This window comes from Cydia amplana, chromosome 26 (assembly GCF_948474715.1).
Source record: "Cydia amplana chromosome 26, ilCydAmpl1.1, whole genome shotgun sequence".
Taxonomy (NCBI): Eukaryota; Metazoa; Arthropoda; class Insecta; order Lepidoptera; family Tortricidae; genus Cydia; species Cydia amplana.
Genome location: NC_086094.1, coordinates 7815863 through 7836473, shown reverse-complemented (window position 1 = coordinate 7836473; position 20611 = coordinate 7815863). Strand labels below are relative to the sequence as shown.

The 20611-nt window shown below is 47.4% G+C and overlaps 1 protein-coding gene across 1 annotated transcript in view; it reads left to right on the top strand.

Moving 5' to 3' along the window:
- LOC134660209 (uncharacterized) overlaps positions 1-15042 on the top strand; it is a 64342-nt gene extending 49300 nt beyond the window's left edge. The window contains exons 10-17 of the mRNA XM_063515934.1: positions 4216-4323; positions 4939-5099; positions 5599-5818; positions 6090-6305; positions 6347-6547; positions 8296-8412; positions 10438-10527; positions 11855-15042. Of these exons, the coding sequence (XP_063372004.1) occupies positions 4216-4323; positions 4939-5099; positions 5599-5818; positions 6090-6305; positions 6347-6547; positions 8296-8412; positions 10438-10527; positions 11855-15037 (4296 nt within the window). The 3' untranslated portion in view covers positions 15038-15042. The remainder of the gene's footprint in view (positions 1-4215; positions 4324-4938; positions 5100-5598; positions 5819-6089; positions 6306-6346; positions 6548-8295; positions 8413-10437; positions 10528-11854) is intronic.
- The last annotated feature ends 5569 nt before the right edge of the window (positions 15043-20611 follow it).

The window sequence follows — 20611 nt, the reverse complement described above, 5'->3', positions numbered from 1 at the left end:
GGACACGCATCTGCAGGTACACTATACCCTACAGAAGTCCCTGTGCGTGCTGCACGTGGCTCGCAACGCCATCGGCAGCGCGGGCGTGCGCGTGGTGGGCGCCGGCGCGCTGCTGTCGCTCGGGCTGCAGGGCGCGCGCATACTGGCCGACGCGGCGCCGCTGCTGCAGCAGGCGCTGCTGCAGGACACGCATCTGCAGGTACACTATACCCTACAGAAGTCCCTGTGCGTGCTGCACGTGGCTCGCAACGCCATCGGCAGCGCGGGCGTGCGCGTGGTGGGCGCCGGCGCGCTGCTGTCGCTCGGGCTGCAGGGCGCGCGCATACTGGCCGACGCGGCGCCGCTGCTGCAGCAGGCGCTGCTGCAGGACACGCATCTGCAGGTACACTATACCCTACAGAAGTCCCTGTGCGTGCTGCACGTGGCTCGCAACGCCATCGGCAGCGCGGGCGTGCGCGTGGTGGGCGCCGGCGCGCTGCTGTCGCTCGGGCTGCAGGGCGCGCGCATACTGGCCGACGCGGCGCCGCTGCTGCAGCAGGCGCTGCTGCAGGACACGCATCTGCAGGTACACTATACCCTACAGAAGTCCCTGTGCGTGCTGCACGTGGCTCGCAACGCCATCGGCAGCGCGGGCGTGCGCGTGGTGGGCGCCGGCGCGCTGCTGTCGCTCGGGCTGCAGGGCGCGCGCATACTGGCCGACGCGGCGCCGCTGCTGCAGCAGGCGCTGCTGCAGGACACGCATCTGCAGGTACACTATACCCTACAGAAGTCCCTGTGCGTGCTGCACGTGGCTCGCAACGCCATCGGCAGCGCGGGCGTGCGCGTGGTGGGCGCCGGCGCGCTGCTGTCGCTCGGGCTGCAGGGCGCGCGCATACTGGCCGACGCGGCGCCGCTGCTGCAGCAGGCGCTGCTGCAGGACACGCATCTGCAGGTACACTATACCCTACAGAAGTCCCTGTGCGTGCTGCACGTGGCTCGCAACGCCATCGGCAGCGCGGGCGTGCGCGTGGTGGGCGCCGGCGCGCTGCTGTCGCTCGGGCTGCAGGGCGCGCGCATACTGGCCGACGCGGCGCCGCTGCTGCAGCAGGCGCTGCTGCAGGACACGCATCTGCAGGTACACTATACCCTACAGAAGTCCCTGTGCGTGCTGCACGTGGCTCGCAACGCCATCGGCAGCGCGGGCGTGCGCGTGGTGGGCGCCGGCGCGCTGCTGTCGCTCGGGCTGCAGGGCGCGCGCATACTGGCCGACGCGGCGCCGCTGCTGCAGCAGGCGCTGCTGCAGGACACGCATCTGCAGGTACACTATACCCTACAGAAGTCCCTGTGCGTGCTGCACGTGGCTCGCAACGCCATCGGCAGCGCGGGCGTGCGCGTGGTGGGCGCCGGCGCGCTGCTGTCGCTCGGGCTGCAGGGCGCGCGCATACTGGCCGACGCGGCGCCGCTGCTGCAGCAGGCGCTGCTGCAGGACACGCATCTGCAGGTACACTATACCCTACAGAAGTCCCTGTGCGTGCTGCACGTGGCTCGCAACGCCATCGGCAGCGCGGGCGTGCGCGTGGTGGGCGCCGGCGCGCTGCTGTCGCTCGGGCTGCAGGGCGCGCGCATACTGGCCGACGCGGCGCCGCTGCTGCAGCAGGCGCTGCTGCAGGACACGCATCTGCAGGTACACTATACCCTACAGAAGTCCCTGTGCGTGCTGCACGTGGCTCGCAACGCCATCGGCAGCGCGGGCGTGCGCGTGGTGGGCGCCGGCGCGCTGCTGTCGCTCGGGCTGCAGGGCGCGCGCATACTGGCCGACGCGGCGCCGCTGCTGCAGCAGGCGCTGCTGCAGGACACGCATCTGCAGGTACACTATACCCTACAGAAGTCCCTGTGCGTGCTGCACGTGGCTCGCAACGCCATCGGCAGCGCGGGCGTGCGCGTGGTGGGCGCCGGCGCGCTGCTGTCGCTCGGGCTGCAGGGCGCGCGCATACTGGCCGACGCGGCGCCGCTGCTGCAGCAGGCGCTGCTGCAGGACACGCATCTGCAGGTACACTATACCCTACAGAAGTCCCTGTGCGTGCTGCACGTGGCTCGCAACGCCATCGGCAGCGCGGGCGTGCGCGTGGTGGGCGCCGGCGCGCTGCTGTCGCTCGGGCTGCAGGGCGCGCGCATACTGGCCGACGCGGCGCCGCTGCTGCAGCAGGCGCTGCTGCAGGACACGCATCTGCAGGTACACTATACCCTACAGAAGTCCCTGTGCGTGCTGCACGTGGCTCGCAACGCCATCGGCAGCGCGGGCGTGCGCGTGGTGGGCGCCGGCGCGCTGCTGTCGCTCGGGCTGCAGGGCGCGCGCATACTGGCCGACGCGGCGCCGCTGCTGCAGCAGGCGCTGCTGCAGGACACGCATCTGCAGGTACACTATACCCTACAGAAGTCCCTGTGCGTGCTGCACGTGGCTCGCAACGCCATCGGCAGCGCGGGCGTGCGCGTGGTGGGCGCCGGCGCGCTGCTGTCGCTCGGGCTGCAGGGCGCGCGCATACTGGCCGACGCGGCGCCGCTGCTGCAGCAGGCGCTGCTGCAGGACACGCATCTGCAGGTACACTATACCCTACAGAAGTCCCTGTGCGTGCTGCACGTGGCTCGCAACGCCATCGGCAGCGCGGGCGTGCGCGTGGTGGGCGCCGGCGCGCTGCTGTCGCTCGGGCTGCAGGGCGCGCGCATACTGGCCGACGCGGCGCCGCTGCTGCAGCAGGCGCTGCTGCAGGACACGCATCTGCAGGTACACTATACCCTACAGAAGTCCCTGTGCGTGCTGCACGTGGCTCGCAACGCCATCGGCAGCGCGGGCGTGCGCGTGGTGGGCGCCGGCGCGCTGCTGTCGCTCGGGCTGCAGGGCGCGCGCATACTGGCCGACGCGGCGCCGCTGCTGCAGCAGGCGCTGCTGCAGGACACGCATCTGCAGGTACACTATACCCTACAGAAGTCCCTGTGCGTGCTGCACGTGGCTCGCAACGCCATCGGCAGCGCGGGCGTGCGCGTGGTGGGCGCCGGCGCGCTGCTGTCGCTCGGGCTGCAGGGCGCGCGCATACTGGCCGACGCGGCGCCGCTGCTGCAGCAGGCGCTGCTGCAGGACACGCATCTGCAGGTACACTATACCCTACAGAAGTCCCTGTGCGTGCTGCACGTGGCTCGCAACGCCATCGGCAGCGCGGGCGTGCGCGTGGTGGGCGCCGGCGCGCTGCTGTCGCTCGGGCTGCAGGGCGCGCGCATACTGGCCGACGCGGCGCCGCTGCTGCAGCAGGCGCTGCTGCAGGACACGCATCTGCAGGTACACTATACCCTACAGAAGTCCCTGTGCGTGCTGCACGTGGCTCGCAACGCCATCGGCAGCGCGGGCGTGCGCGTGGTGGGCGCCGGCGCGCTGCTGTCGCTCGGGCTGCAGGGCGCGCGCATACTGGCCGACGCGGCGCCGCTGCTGCAGCAGGCGCTGCTGCAGGACACGCATCTGCAGGTACACTATACCCTACAGAACCTGTACACTCCTTTCTTGAAGAACCCCATACTGTAGACCCTCGAGAAAACCTCGGCGGGAGCTCATTTCACAGCCGGAGCGTCCCTGAGGACTGCGAGCGGTGCGGTCCAAAATAGTAGGTTATAAAACGGACCTTACCGCAAGTTTCAAAACACCCTTATTAACTTTTTTAGGGTTCCGTACCCAAAGGGTAAAAACGGGACCCTATTACTAAGACTCCGCTGTTGTCCGTCTGTCACCAGGCTGTATCTCATGAATCTGATAGCTAGACAGATGATGTATTCCTGTTGCCGCTATAACAACAAATACAAAAAATATATATTTAACGGGGGATTCCATACAACAAACGTGTTTTTGGGCCGTTTTTTGCGTAATCGTACGAAACCCTTCGTGCGCGAGTCCAACTCGCACTTGGCTGGTTTTCTGTCTTATACTTAGATGGTTGGTAGTCCTTAACTGTGCGTTACTCCAGAAACTTCCTGCCTCGCACAGCTAAACTATGGAATGAACTGTCGTCTGCAGTATTTCCGGACCGATACGCCCTGCAAACCTTTAAGAATAGAGCATACTCCCATCTCAAACTCCGGCAACGCTCTTACATCCCCTCTGGTGTTGCGGCTGTCCATGGGCGGCGGTAATCGCTTACCATCAGATATCATAAAAAAAACTACCTTTAACGCATTATACAATGTTTTTTACAGAGGATAGACCTGCGCGACAACAGGCTGGGCGCGGAGGGGCTGCAGGCGATCCTCGCCGCCATGGAGACCAACACCACCCTGACCCAGGTCGACCTGGACGACCCCGTGGTGAGTCACCCGACATACTGAACTAATATATGAGACTAATCAAATTATATTAATACATTTTTATGGTCAGCCTCGTGTCACTATATGGCCTCGTCTCTCTCTCGTCCGTGTAAATCGCACTCGGTAGAAAATTCTGTATTCCCGGGCTCTAGCACTAATATTATCCTTTTTTTGGGTATGATATAAAACAAACATAAAAAGCTATATAACAAAGTCTATTTTTTTATTCGGTAGACTGAAATGACAGTTAATAGTATGAACATGAAATGTCATTCCATACTATTAACTGTCATTTCAGTCTACCGAATAAAAAAATAAACTTTAGCAAAATATATACAAACATATTATAAGCTGTCTGTCTTTGATCAGGCTGTAACTCATGAACCGTGGTAGCTAGACAGTTAAACATTTTCACAGATGATGTATTTCTGTTGCCGCTACAACAACAAATACTAAAAACAATGTAAAATAAATATTTAAATGTGGCTCTCATACAACAAACGTGATTCGTTTGCCGTTTTTTGTGTAATGGCACGGAACCCCTCGTGCGCGAGTCCGACTCGTCTTTTTCAGCAGCTATACTTTCCTTTTAAATCGAATGATGTATCTTAGGAGACGTCATCTCCGAGCGAGGATCCAGTGGCGCGACTAACGCGCGAGGTGCGCGCCCTCTGCCGGCGGAACGAGCCCGCCGCCGCCAGCCCCGAGCGACGTGTGACCAGGAAGATCAGCCTCACCTGTCACACGCACTGTCTACACCGGGTAACTGTCATACTGTACACTTAGAGCCTGTCCACACGGAGCGACTAACGCAACGAGCCAGCCCCGAGCGACGTGTCACCAGGAAGATCAGCCTCACCTGTCACACGCACTGTCTACACCGGGTAACTGTCATACTGTACACTTAGAGCCTGTCCACACGGAGCGACTAACGCAACGAGCCAGCCCCGAGCGACGTGTCACCAGGAAGATCAGCCTCACCTGCCACACGCACTGTCTACACCGGGTAACTGTCATACTGTACACTTAAGAGCCTGTCCACACGGAGCGACTAACGCAACTAGTCAGCCCCGAGCGACGTGTGACCAGGAAGATCAGCCTCACCTGCCACACGCACTGTCTACACCGGGTAACTGTCATACTGTACACTTAGAGCCTGTCCACACGGAGCGACTAACGCAACGAGCCAGCCCCGAGCGACGTGTCACCAGGAAGATCAGCCTCACCTGCCACACGCACTGTCTACACCGGGTAACTGTCATACTGTACATTTAGAGCCTGTCCACAAGGAGCGACTAACGCAACGAGCCAGCCCCGAGCGACGTGTGACCAGGAAGATCAGCCTCACCTGTCACACGCACTGTCTACACCGGGTAACTGTCATACTGTACACTTAGAGCCTGTCCACACGGAGCGACTAACGCAACGAGCCAGCCCCGAGCGACGTGTCACCAGGAAGATCAGCCTCACCTGCCACACGCACTGTCTACACCGGGTAACTGTCATACTGTACACTTAAGAGCCTGTCCACACGGAGCGACTAACGCAACTAGTCAGCCCCGAGCGACGTGTGACCAGGAAGATCAGCCTCACCTGCCACACGCACTGTCTACACCGGGTAACTGTCATACTGTACACTTAGAGCCTGTCCACACGGAGCGACTAACGCAACGAGCCAGCCCCGAGCGACGTGTCACCAGGAAGATCAGCCTCACCTGCCACACGCACTGTCTACACCGGGTAACTGTCATACTGTACATTTAGAGCCTGTCCACACGGAGCGACTAACGCAACGAGCCAGCCCCGAGCGACGTGTGACCAGGAAGATCAGCCTCACCTGTCACACGCACTGTCTACACCGGGTAACTGTCATACTGTACACAGAGCCTATCCACACGGAGCGACTAACGCAACGAGCCAGCCCCGAGCGACGTGTCACCAGGAAGATCAGCCTCACCTGCCACACGCACTGTCTACACCGGGTAACTGTCATACTGTACATTTAGAGCCTGTCCACACGGAGCGACTAACGCAACGAGCCAGCCCCGAGCGACGTGTGACCAGGAAGATCAGCCTCACCTGTCACACGCACTGTCTACACCGGGTAACTGTCATACTGTACACAGAGCCTATCCACACGGAGCGACTAACGCAACGAGCCAGCCCCGAGCGACGTGTCACCAGGAAGATCAGCCTCACCTGCCACACGCACTGTCTACACCGGGTAACTGTCATACTGTACATTTAGAGCCTGTCCACACGGTGCGACTAACGCAACTAGTCAGCCCCGAGCGACGTGTGACCAGGAAGATCAGCCTCACCTGCCACACGCACTGTCTACACCGGGTAACTGTCATACTGTACACTTAGAGCCTGTCCACACGGAGCGACTAACGCAACGAGCCAGCCCCGAGCGACGTGTCACCCGGAAGATCAGCCTCACCTGTCACACGCACTGTCTACACCGGGTAACTGTCATACTGTACACTTAGAGCCTGTCCACACGGAGCGACTAACGCAACGAGCCAGCCCCGAGCGACGTGTCACCAGGAAGATCAGCCTCACCTGCCACACGCACTGTCTACACCGGATAACTGTCATACTGTACACTTAGAGCCTGTCCACACGGAGCGACTAACGCAACGAGCCAGCCCCGAGCGACGTGTCACCAGGAAGATCAGCCTCACCTGCCACACGCACTGTCTACACCGGGTAACTGTCATACTGTACATTTAGAGCCTGTCCACACGGTGCGACTAACGCAACCAGTCGGCTAGCAGTCAATCGTGAAAATGAAACAAAACTTCATTTTTAAGAGATTGTTCAGTATACACATAAGTCAATCGATATCAAAGGTTTCTATTTGTAGTACAGAACAAGTCGCAACATTTTTTTAATCCCATGAGTCTGAGGTATTATTAATTGTAGTCAACCATGTGAATTACTTGAGGAACATACTCGTAGTTTTTTAGGTTTCTAAACTTAAAATGTCTCTGTCGTAAAGTTGCTCATACTACAACATTATTTTCAAAAAATAATATTTATGGAACTACGCAACTTAGGTTGATATTTTGTGCTGTCGTTAGCTTATTTCATAGACTAGGAATCCTCTAGACTGAGCATAGTAACGCTACCCCCTCTGCCACTTATACGGTAGTTTTACTCCATCTTCGAGTCAATCCCGTGCCGTGATTGGTCCGTGTCTTTGAACGGACCAATCACGGCACGGGATTCGCTCACCTCGTTCCCCCGCACCCCCGTATTTTTGGCAGCATCGGTTTCATGAAATAATTGCTCTAAACTCAGTCTAGAGGATTCGTAGTCTATGGCTTATTTATTGTGGAGATTACTAGGATAAGCATAACTCCATATTACCCATAAGGTATCTTTACCCACGGGACGTCGCTTATGACATTTTTTTAGTTTGTAGTTTTATTAGTTATTTGTGACGTCCCACGGCTAAAGGTGCCTTATGGCGGTTGGCGTCTACGCTATTATTAACGCCGCTCCAATACAATGCGGTGCTATGCGACGTAAGCGCCAAGTGCCATAAGGTATGTTTTTCCGTGGAACGTCACATTTCGTGGCGATATAGTTTGTAGCTTTCTAATAGACCCCGAAGGCTAATCCTATTGTCTATTGTTAAGAAAAACCACTCGTGTCACGTGCCACAACCACCTGCATAAAAAATTGGTACTTCGGTTACTGAGTGCCGGCGAGTCGAACACTACAGAACCAGTCTAAAATGTGTCATCGAGATGCGTAACAAAGGCGCGTTATCGGAGAGCGCACCTACACTGGTTTTTTGAGCGTCGGACTAGCCCGCGCTCAGGTGCCAAATAGAATTATTATGACCCTTTTTTGCAGGTAAGTAGCACGTGCGGTTTTACTGAACAATAGACAATAGGATTAGCCTTCGGGGTCTACTAGAAAGCTACAAACTATAACTGTAACGGAGGTGTGTTGTTCCAGAGCCTAGCGGCGGAAGAGCCGCGCCTTGGCCGCGAGGGGCGGGACACGCGGCTGCGCTCCCCCGCCCCCTCCCCCGCGGGGTCCCCCACCCCCGCGCAACACCCTTCACGCTTCTCCGTGAGTACACACACACACACACGCACACATACACACCAGGGATGTTGCGGATGCAGATTTTTTGACATCCGCGGATGCGGATGCGGATATTTAAAGGCTCACTTCCGCGGATGCGGATGTCAAGATTAGGTACTTAGAAAACGTCAAATATTACATTTTTAGTATTTGAAACGTTTAGTATTTGAGCAAGAATATAGGTGCGTTATATTTAATAAACAGTAACTTCGCCGATTTTTCTGGATCTAGACGATTTCGTTATAGGTAATGTCGAAATTACTTAGCACTTACGCCGCCGCTAAGACGTTCCTGTACCGACTTGTTCGACATCCGCATCCGCATAAGCTCCGCATCGATTTTATGCGGATGCAGATGCGGATGTTGAAAATAATGCGGAAGTTCCGCGGTTGCGGATGCGGATGCGGATGTTCGCAACATCCCTGATACACACCACCAGCCGGGCTAGCATGATTGGTGCGACTAGGGTTACCAGATCCAAAGGAGGGTGGGCTAATTGGCTTATATGACCAATAAGGACAAGCAATATGTCACTGGATTTTGCTTGTATGTAAATTCAATGTTGACGTGTAAAAGTGCCCTTGTGGCCTATTTGCTGAATAAATGTTGAAGTTGATAGCTTATTCTAAGTTCTAATACTTTTACTATGGCAGATAGTCCCAAATCTTTGTGTGAAAAAAGTTATCACCGCAAAAATTAGTGTGAGTTTAAACGTGACTGTATAGTTTTTTCAATACTAAGTTCCTTAGGTTTTGTTATTGTGGATGATTTGGTGTCACGATATGTTAGATTTTTTTATTCGTTTTCCGGTTTTCTTATGATTTTTTGTGTCATATTTTTTTTTTAAACAAATATTTGACAAGTCTCGTCATACAAAAAAATGGAGTATATAAAAAAACCTTTCCAATCGCTTATTCTTATTGGTTCATAGGCCAATGTCCATACAAATCTGCCCATCCTCCTTTGGAATTTCCTAACAAAATTGCTGATTTGCGAAAAATTTTCCTGCCACTCGTATCGGCGGGCGACGGGGGGTCTAGCCGTATGCGATATCTATGTACGCTTGATAGGTACATTTGAATAATGTACCTTTTTAGATATATATTGTTAATTCACTAAAATTCCTGACATTTTCGTATTCCGGCCGCATTCCTGACAAACGGCCAAAATTCCTAACGTCTGGTAACCCTAGGTGTGACAGTATCTCGCCGCGAGATAAACTATCCGTCTTTATCTAACTATATTAATTAGTACATTCAGTGCAAAAAACCCGACTGTCGAGTATTTTTTGTTATAGGGAAGAAAAAAAAAAAAAAATAAAATAAAATAAAAATAAATAAAATAAAACGAGCGCAACGACCCTAAGTCAATAGGCTAGATGACAAATTTTAATTTATGGTATCAATCAATCAGGTTTGTTTTTAGGATCAGATGTCTATATGGGACCCATTGCATTAAAGTAACACAAAAGTCAGAAATTGTAGTCAAAAGCGGACAGTCGCACTTCACTCGCGAAACGCCCTAAACAAAACGATAAGGGAACGTGACGTCAAGGTCTCTGGGTGCCCATCTTGTAGTATGGACAAAACCAGAAAATTGCGTTTTTGTCGGTGAAATATTGCGTTTATATATATAGTTGCTATACAATATTTTTTTGGTTAAAAATGTGAAGAATCGAATAGTATCCTTACTAATTTCGTCTTTGAAAGTTAAAAAAAAAACTTAAATTTTGAAACTTTCAGGTGCTGCATTTTTGTATTATTTCCATATATTTTTTGAATATCCCCAATATTGCGATAAATTGCTCATTTGCTATAGCTGGTCAACCAAATCTTGTCAGTAAAAAAAGGCGCGAAATTCAAATTTTCTATGGGACGCTATCCCTTCGCGCCTACATTTTTCAAATTTGCCGCCGTTTTCTACTGTCAAGATTTGGTTGACCAAGTATATCTATTTTACTAGATTTTGTTATAAAATTAAACATGTGTCATCCCTATTGAAATATTTCAGGTGACGCGGGTAACGCCCGAGCGCTCGCCGACCGACACGGTGGCGCTGCGCTCGCAGTACTCAACGCCATCTAGGTTCAAGGTCGTACAGGTAACACTCGTTATATATTTACAAATAAATTATTTGTTTTGGTTAACTACTAAAAGCATACCATACATACCATTATATTAAAACTACAGATTAATTACATTATTATATTCAATTAAAAGTAAAAGAGAATCACAGTTTTGTTTTATATTTCTTAAAATGGTACAATACGGTACGAACGAAGGCACGAAGTTCGCGCAACTGACGAAACCATCATCGTCGCATCCCTAGTCGTAATGTGAAAGGGATAGCACATTGCATTTTCAAGTTGACGAAAAGGGACGGACATACTTCGCCCTGAGTTTATTGACCACTATAAAATGAACCCCGCGGACAAGAAACAATTTTCAACGAAATAATGAATTTGACTTTCCCGTCGAAGGTAATTCCATCTGTTTTGTAAGTAGAAGTCTAAGATGACTTGCCACACCATATTACGCTGCAATATCCCATGATTTCCTCAAGAATTCAATAGTTTACGATTTATTTTCTTAGACACGTGCACACTGCTAACAGGTCGTAAGCTTGGTCGCTACTGATCGGAGCGGCGCGCGTGCGATATTATATTTGACCTATGCACCATACGGGTGATGACCGCGAGTCGTCCTATAAGCTCTGTCTATAGGGGTTGGTCTGTGACTAAAAGTCATAGAAAAATATAGTAAGACGAGAGTGCTCACTCCATACATCAGTTTTGGCACCAAAAAGACTATTATTTTCATGGTCGACATCTAGCATCGAGTAGCCATAGAGAAAAAAATACATAGATTGCTCACTCCATACATCAGTTTTAGTACCAAAAAGACTATTAGCATCTAGCATCGAGTAGCGGAACTATCAGTACTGCTACTTGCACTGCTACATCTATTGTCAAGTAACAGTACTGATAGTTCCGCTACTCGATGCTAGATGTAGACACTGAAATTAATAGTCGAACTGATGTATGGAATGAGCACTCTTATCTTACTATATTTCTCTATGGAGTAGCGGAACTATCAGTACTGCTACTTGACAATAGATGTAGCACCGACCGGAAAGTCTTATGTTGTTGACCATTAGCGGTGCATTAGTTGGTAAGGCACAGTATACAATATAAGTTACTCTATGGTTTACGATAGGCGCTAGTGCTGCACTCTGGCGGCAAAACATTGCAGTAATACCTCTTATAATTCAACTCTTGAATGTATTTATTAGGTAAGTTGACATTGTTATTGTTTGTATGGTAATTTTATATCTTGTACATATTATCTTGTGAGCGTTTTGGGGTCACCTGTAAGCCCGCAATAGTTTTTCACAAAAAAAATCTAACCAATGTTAATTTGTTTTGCAGGTATCGGAGCCGCCACAGATCCAAGTACAGTCAGCCACGCCGGAGCAGCCAACCCTGCGGTCCTCCCGGTTCTCCGTCACGCGCAACATGGACACCATGTACAACCCCCCCTCGCCCCCGCCCACGCCCATGGCCACCAAGCACAAGCCCAGCAGTGGCCACCCCACACCCTGCAATGATCAAACTAAAGTGACCGATGACAAACTTAGTGACACTGTCATCATTGTCAAAGACACTAGTGTGAAAGATGGTGGTGAAAAGACAAGTGATAAAAATAGTGATGAAACTGTTGTTAATAGTGTAAATAGTGATACGGTTAGTGATGTAGAGTTGGATGACGTTTTCCAAGATAGGACGGAGACGCTGGCCCACGAGGAGGCCGTTAATGTAGTAGGTGATAAAATTACTAAAACCGAGACGAAATTAGTTAAAAATAGCAAAGCTGTGAGTGCGGGTGAGATGATAGATGGGCAGGTGTCCGTTACTGTGAAGGAGACGGTAGATACGCCCAAAGCTAAGGAGGAAGGAGATGTAGTGGTCGAGAAACGAGACGACGTCGCTATGAAACAGATAGTAGCGATCACGGAGGATCTCGGCAACCTTATCGAGGAGATGCGAGACAGAACCAAAACCGTTAAACCTGTTAAAGTGAGCGATTGCACGCAAACTGATATAAATATAGATAGCAAATTAGATACCTTCGATGTACCTGTTATTAATCGAGATAATGTAGTTCTTAAGAAAAACAAAAGCGAATCGAGCCTGGACAGCCCCGATCTAGAAGTGTCCAGGCTCATGAACAAAAGGCTGGGCAGCCCGTTCTGCGACAGCAGTTCCTCGCTGGAAATATCCGGAAGCTCCATGGAGAGTCTGAACGCTATAGAGCCGACCAAACCTATAATTATTCAAGAATCCGTTGAATCGGATTCTGAACTGGATAGAAGAAAAACTGATGTGGTGTTGTCTACCGAGAGCAGTATAGAATCCACTAGTGAAGTCACCCCGGTCAACAGCGGGAACTACCTGAACATGTCTGTCAGCTCCAACGAGAGTGTGTCTCCGATAATATTTGGAAAAAACAAGAAGATACATGGGTCTCTCTCTAGCTTGGAGGCGAGCGTGAGCTCCTTGGAGTCCAGACAGGAAAAAGTTATGGTGACTTCAGCAGATTCCGGTATAGAGTATTCCTTGCAAAATCCAACAGAGAATAAAGAAGACAACTCATCCAACGAAGGCACTTTAACAAACAATTCGAGTTTAAAGGAAACTGTGAAGAAAGACGGTTTCCAAGCACATGCGACTCTTACCTGCTCTCCTAAAAGAACTTCTAGTTTGCTCGATGTGCCCGCGCTGAAAACGAAAGGTTTGGACAGGATGAGGAAAATATCGTGGGTCGCGCCTTCAGCCAGCTTCCATATCCCGAGGTCGGAACCGGAGAGGGAATCCAAAATGCCCGGCCATTTAGAAAAATTACTAAGCCTCTTCCAACACCCCGCCAGTATATTCTCTAGAAACTCTGAAGACGACAAGAAATCCGCTTCAAATACTCCTCCTAGAAAGGATTCTTCTGTCACCAGTTCCTTCTGGTCCTGGGGCAGCGCCACAGAGAAGACAGAAGAGAGGGAAGATGTGGAAAGTCTGTCGGAAGCCACAGATTCGACTCTGTCGGAGAGAGTCCAAGTTTCTTTCGTCGATGAGTCTTTCTCGAAGAAACTCGATAGCAAAACGCCGTCGACGGACACAGACAACACGCTGAGCGAGTTCCAGTCACTGTCACAGTCACAGCAAGGCAACTCGGAGGCGAGCGAGCCGGATATAGATAGAGTTACCGAAAAAACCACCGATGACAATTTAGTACAAAAATGTTTAGGTTTAAGCTTAAGTGACGCTAGCGCCAACGGGAACAAAGACGTGGCGAGAGCGTGTGATATAGTAGATCTCAGTAAACCCAACGACTTAAATAAAAACTATGATACGAGTAAGCGAGACAGCAACAAGAACGGGGAGGAAAAAGAAGATAAAGACCCGGTCAGACCTAGGTCCTTCGCTGCGGTCTTGAAAGCGTCCGGCTCTGAGAATACTCCGGACAAGCAGAGTCCGGAAACCGGACAACCGGTTGACAAACTCCCCAGCAAGGTTATCCGGAACATCAAAGAAAATATAAGCCCTGAAAACACATTGACTTCCACTATGACTAAAGCTCTAGCTTTTGAATTAACGGGGAAACAGGTTAACAACCAACCGATTGTGAACACTGTTTGGGAAGTGACGTTAGACAATGAACATAAAATAGAGGAGAGGGTAGATTTAGCGCCTATAGCTACTATAGAGGAAACGTGCGACGAGACGATAGAAAACGCGCAGTTGGATTACATTGACGATATCAAGTTTATTGATGATAAAAACACTTCGAGCGACAGCGGCGTCACTTTGGAAGGTGAGAAAGGAAAAGATTTGGAAAGCGTTGACTTGGGTAAAGATGCATTATCTTACCTTATTTATGAAAATCCTAAGGATACGAAGTCTGAAGCTGAACCTAGCTTAGCACAAGAATTAAGAGATGCTGAAATTAAACAGCAACTTCTAGATCTATCACCAGAACTGGTTGTAGATGCAATAGAGCCAGAAGTGTTCAAAGATTTAAAGACATCACCGGTCGTCCCGGAGAGAGCGAAGCTAAAGAAAGCTAACTCGGCTGAGGACATCTCGCAGTGCGAGGAAAGTCAGAAGAAAACCATCGTCTTCAAAGTGCCCGAAGTAACAACACCGAGGGATATACCAGAAAGGAGATCGAAATTACGATCGCGAAGCGGTTCAAGTCCCAAATCTTTGCCGGAGAGTTTGAACAAGCCTTCACCGTTAACCAAAATGGACTCTATATTGTTTAAGAGGAAGAAAAAGGTGTCGTCTCTAGGGAAGATAGCTCGAGACTCATTGCTGGCTTTAAACATGAGTGAAGATGAGATAGCAGAGTTCAGACGATCATACAAGCTTACTTCGGTTGAAAGTTTGAGGTCTTTGGAGTCCGTTTCTGAAGATGCAAACTCTCAAAGCGGGGCCTCGGTTGACTCAAGATGTAGGTCCTGTCTGCGGACCTCGCAGGAGAGCCTCATGTCTCTGGACTCTATAAATGAGGACTGTCGGTGTGGTGAGGATGAAAAACAGAGTCAATCCGGAAGATAATCGGGTTTAAATCAGAGCATAGAGAAATATAAGTAAAGAAAGAGTGGTAACTCCATACGTCAGTTTTCTTGCCAAAACGCGAGTTATTTCGTAGTCGACATCTAGCGTCAAGTAGCGGACATTATCAGTACTGCTAGTTGACAATAGATGTCGCGGCAAACAAAAACTCTAATGCTCGACAATTTTTAGCTAATCAGTGAACGCATATAAACCATGGAAGTATTCTGTCCGCTCAATTATGACCCAACGTAAACTATTCGATTGTAGACGGTGCTTACAGACTGTTCGATTGGCAACTTCAGTTGGCCGAGATGACAGTCAGTGACGGATGGCTAAATTGGTTTATAAAAACTACGTTTTTTTGTAATTAAAAATGTCTTCATGTGTCGTGAAGTGGTGCAGAAGTTGTTTTAGTTCATATCAAGGACAGTGGAATCACTTTTTACTTGTAGTAAACAGATAACTTCAGTAAAATTTGGAATAAACATGACGACATTTTTTCAATACTACCGTGCTAAGCTAAAACGTAACAACTGCATACGACTTTCATAACATACGACTTTTTAAATTGCGAGGATAATAGGGATGGTTTTATGCCAAATGAAGTAGACTATTTTATTAACTTATGTTTGGTTTAGGTATTTTCTATATACAGTAGAATCCGCTTATAATGACATTGAAGGGAAGCTGGAAGTAACAAACATGTCATACTAAGCGGATGTCATATAAAGCATAGTTGATAAACTTTTTATTTTATTTTTTCCAAATTAATCTCAAACTATTTTGTGAGAGATGAGTTTTATTAATCTTATACCAATTATCAACTTTCACCGAGAGTAAAAACTAAAACAATTTAAACGCCACAGACGTCCTCGCAGGGAAAGATGTGGGGCCGGCCACGAAAACCAGCGAATCTGTCAGTATAACCAGACATAATTCCATAAAAATAGTATTTATAGGTCATAGTAAGCGGTTTATCACTATAAGCGAAGTCATCTTATCAGACTTTGTCACAAAGAATTTCATATGAAAACCAAACTTCGCACACTAATTGCGTCATCATAGTAAGCGGTTGGTCAGTATAAACGGAGTCATAATAAACGGATTCCACTGTAACTATAAATGTAGTAATAAATTCCTTCTTACAGATTTGTATTTTCCTTTTTTATTTCATGAGATGGAGCTATAAAAAAACTACCTAGTTATTTCAAATTAATAATCAAATTTGGTATTGTCATTTTACATTACTTTCCATTCAGATTCCCACAAGATGCTATTCGCAGAGAACTATGGAAAAAAGCTGTCCAATTAGAGAGACATGAAATTGAGTGGATGCCTGGCAAGATATCTAATGTTCTATTCATGAGATAACCCGTGAGATAATCATACCCGGTCTCCTATATGTAGATACATTTTTTCTATCACGCTTTCACTGAATTAATTTAACAAATACACACATTATCTCAAAATGTTGATCATTTGAATCCACCCTCCCTCTACTGTCACATATATGTAGGTTCTCTCTCAAGCCATTTCCGTCAGTAGAAAAGAGCGGCGAATTTAGAAAATGTAAGCGCGCGAACGGGTATGGTCCCATACAAAATTGTAATTATGCGCCTTTTTCTACTGACAAACTTGCTTGACCGGCTATATACATATAAAATATTTCCATTGGAACTGAAAGTGGGGATTTATTGTGACTCCGCTTGTTCAAATGTTTTTGACCTGATTCGTGTACCCATGTAAATTTTGCAGGCTGTATAGCCTGTCCGATTTCTAAGATCAAGTTCGCCATACATTTACTATGGCGTACTTGATCTTAGAAAAACGGACAGACTATACCAGTACGGCTACCATCAGTTTGGCACTGACAGAAACGCCGTCGAGAACGTAATTCACTTTCTATACATCTGAGTGTGGACTGGACGAAGGTACCACTAACCATATACTTTTGGAATGCTCCTTAATACGTCATCCAATATATGATTTTCTCCCACGTGAGATAAGCCGTCCTATAAATATTAACTTCCTGCTAACCCTAGTTTATACCACATTTGGTGGTATTTTAAATAAATTCCTAACTAAGAATGAGTTCAAACTGTGAATTATGAGTATTCTGACAGGTGATGGGTCTAGTAAACGTTATAATAACCTTAATAATATATATATACAATAAACGTTGTCTGGTTTGTGACGTCTTTAACAATTGGAAGTAGTTGTGTTGTCCGTAGGTTGAATTGCTTGTGTTTGTTTGTAGGGTGGATGGATACTCTACCGAACACCGTCTATACATCACCGACGATCTTTATCATACTGGCCGTGTGTTATCCAATCTCGACACTGGCGGAATCATCAAGCCCTGATGGAGCCATAATACACAAAAATTGATTGACTATACATCTCGCTCGTACTCGCATATTAGTGCAAACGAGATGTATAGAAAGTAAATTACGTTCTCGATAGCGTAAATGTCAGTTTTGACACTGTCAGTGACTCATGGTACGGGCTCTGAACGTGACTTCGCACTCCCATACAGATTGATAATAAAATATACAAAATACTTATTATAGCGGAATACATTTATACAACAATGAATATTTAATTATGTTGAGTTAGTCTGTCATTTAATTTCATAACAATATTTTAACTAGTTATCTCTTAATCTGCATTAAATTATTATACGTGAATTATTTGACTGGTTCTTCAATGTATGGCATAAACCTATCCCTGTCCAAGTCATATTCTAATCAAATATGAACCGCGAACTCTCAGCGGCCAGTACGTACAGCAAGAAGGTTATTAGCGGATTAATGTCGCTGATTGGTAGTTATTGACATTATATGCATTTCATCTACACTTAGCTGTGTACGTTAGTGTAATAGAGACAGGCTCTGTAAACGTATCGTCTTATTTAAATGTAGGCGTAATTGTGTATGTGTGCTAATTTGGCTCGAGAATTTGAACGGTAATGTTCCCAAAGGCGGTTTCCAGTTATATGCTTTCACTGTAGCTAATATTATAACCGAAACTCTATTTTCAACTCCTTCTGCTTATAATATATTAGTTGTAAATTGTTTTAGTAGTACATTCTTCGCCAGTAGCGCAACTTGTGACATCTGGTGTCAAGTAGCGGTACTGATAGTTCCACTACTTGACGCTAGATGTCGACTACGAAATAACTCGCGTTTTGGTAAGAAAACTGATGTATATGGAGTTACCACTCGTTTTTTACTTATATTTCTCTATGACCAGTTATTGGGAGAATATACTCGAGTATATTGTTAAAGGGCTTGCGACTTGTTGTTTCGCTCCTAAATTGAATTTTTTCATAATTTACATTTCTGTAAGTACAAATTATAATAATCAATGTTTTTGATGCTTTGTACAGTCAGCAGAAGTTGCTAAGCGGGCGAGGTGTTCTAAATTTGTTCTCTTAACAAAAAAGTCGTGTCAAGATCATTATGAACACCTCGCCTGCTTAGCAACTTCTGCTGACTGTATGCTAATGCTTGTAAATAGAGGTTTTCCTCGGGAGAGAATAACAAGTTTTATTACGCCCTCTTGTAAAATATAAAACTGTAATGTTATACATGATTGTGACGTATTTGCCAACGTCACAAAATATTATGTAAATACACTTAAAGTCTATTTTTTTATTCGGTAGACTAAAATGACATTTCATAGTATGAACATAAAATGTCATTTCATACTATGAAATGTCATTTTAGTCTACGGAATAAAAAAATAGAATTTATCTACTCGAACTATCCATAGTACTCTCAAGTGTATTAAATATTATGTACAGTGCGTTTTAAATTTTATATAAAAAATATAAGATAATCCATTCTTAAATATATGCGTTTGCATAAAATATATGTACAGATGGTAGAAGATTATGTCTTTGCACACTAATATTGTCTCTTTCCGACAGTAAGGAAAAGAGAGGGATAAGATGTTATTCTCGATGATATTAGTGTGCATTATACGATGTTTATAATAGTGGTTCAATATGTCAAATTGATGTGTTGAAATTTCTTCTCAAAAGTTTATTACTATAGGAAATATATGAAATAATCATGTATCTAACATAATGTAGCTCACTTCGCTGTATCCTATGACAAAGTACCTATAATTTTGTAATAAAGCGAGATGTAGCTATGTGATGGAGTGGGATGGTAAGAGATTTCAATCCATGCTGAGTTAAAGTTAGTCACAGGACAAAGTATACTTAAATTATTAAAAAAATATATATGCCTTGAGAAACTTAATGTTATATCCAAACTTCGGATTTTAGGGGTCAAAAATTAATAACAGAGAGTTCTACAACATCGAGAAAATCAATTGTAACCGAAAACCCGCCTATCGGGTATTTTATGATTTCGTTCCCAGGCCGGACGACCCGATAGTCGGGATCGTGGTACTACGTACTACAGCTTTATATGACGAAATGTTTGTGGCCTGGCGCGGATGTCTTGTTTGGCTGGGTGGCAATGAATGTGTTAAATTTTGCCCCCTATAATCCGGAGTCTGGTTAAATTGGCAAAATCACGATGGCTTGTACTTAAAATGCGTTTAATACTTAAATAAAATCAACAACAAACTTATTTTAACTTGGGGCATTATCTATGAAAAGGGACCTTATTGTCGATGGCGCTTACGCCGCACAGCGTCGCGCGGCATTGTATTTATTACGGAGCATTGTTAATAATGGCGTAAGCGCCATCGACAATAAGGCCCCTTTTCATAGATAACGTCACATTTCAGCGTCATTTTTTACATTGAATGTAATATTTGCTGGCCACGTATGGTTCTAGCGAAGTGAGCTGCAGCCGGGGCATAAGGTAGCATTACGTCACTATAGTTGGTCAAACCAATTTGTCAGTAAATAAGAACAAAAAAAAAACTATACTCATCCTTTTCTTTTGGGTGCTAGTAATAGTGTAAGATAAAGATAGTATGATTCTCTGTCTATGTTTGAAATGAGACAGTCCTTTGACAAACTATATGTTTTTATAATCTATTACCAATTAAAAAAAGAAGCCGGCAAGTGCGAGTTGGACTCGCCCACCGAGGGTTCCGTACTTTTTAGTATTTGTTATATCGGCAACGGAAATACATCATCTGTGAAAATGTCAACTGTGTGGGCAGATAGACAGACGGACGGACAGAGGAGTCTTAGTAATAGGGTCCCGTTTTTACCCTTTGGGTACGGAACCCTAAAAAAACACTTGTCATTTCCTTAAAGCCCCGTCTCCATATCGCGCGGCAAACCATAGAACATTGGCTCGCGCGGCAGCCGCGCGCTATGGATACCGGGCGCATCGAGTTGGCTCGCGCGGCAGCCCGGTATCCATTGCGCGCGGCTGCCGCGCGAGCCAATGTTCGATGGTTTGCCGCGCGATATGGAGACGGGGCTTAAAATCATAAATCAAGTCACAAAGAAACAAAAAGTTTTTGGTTTTTATTGCTATTACGCCTGGAAGAGTTTGACAGCTGAAGCAGATGGCGCTTGAGCGCCGTGTTTTGTGATAACTAGATTGTCAAACGACAATATTTGACAACCAGACGATGTAC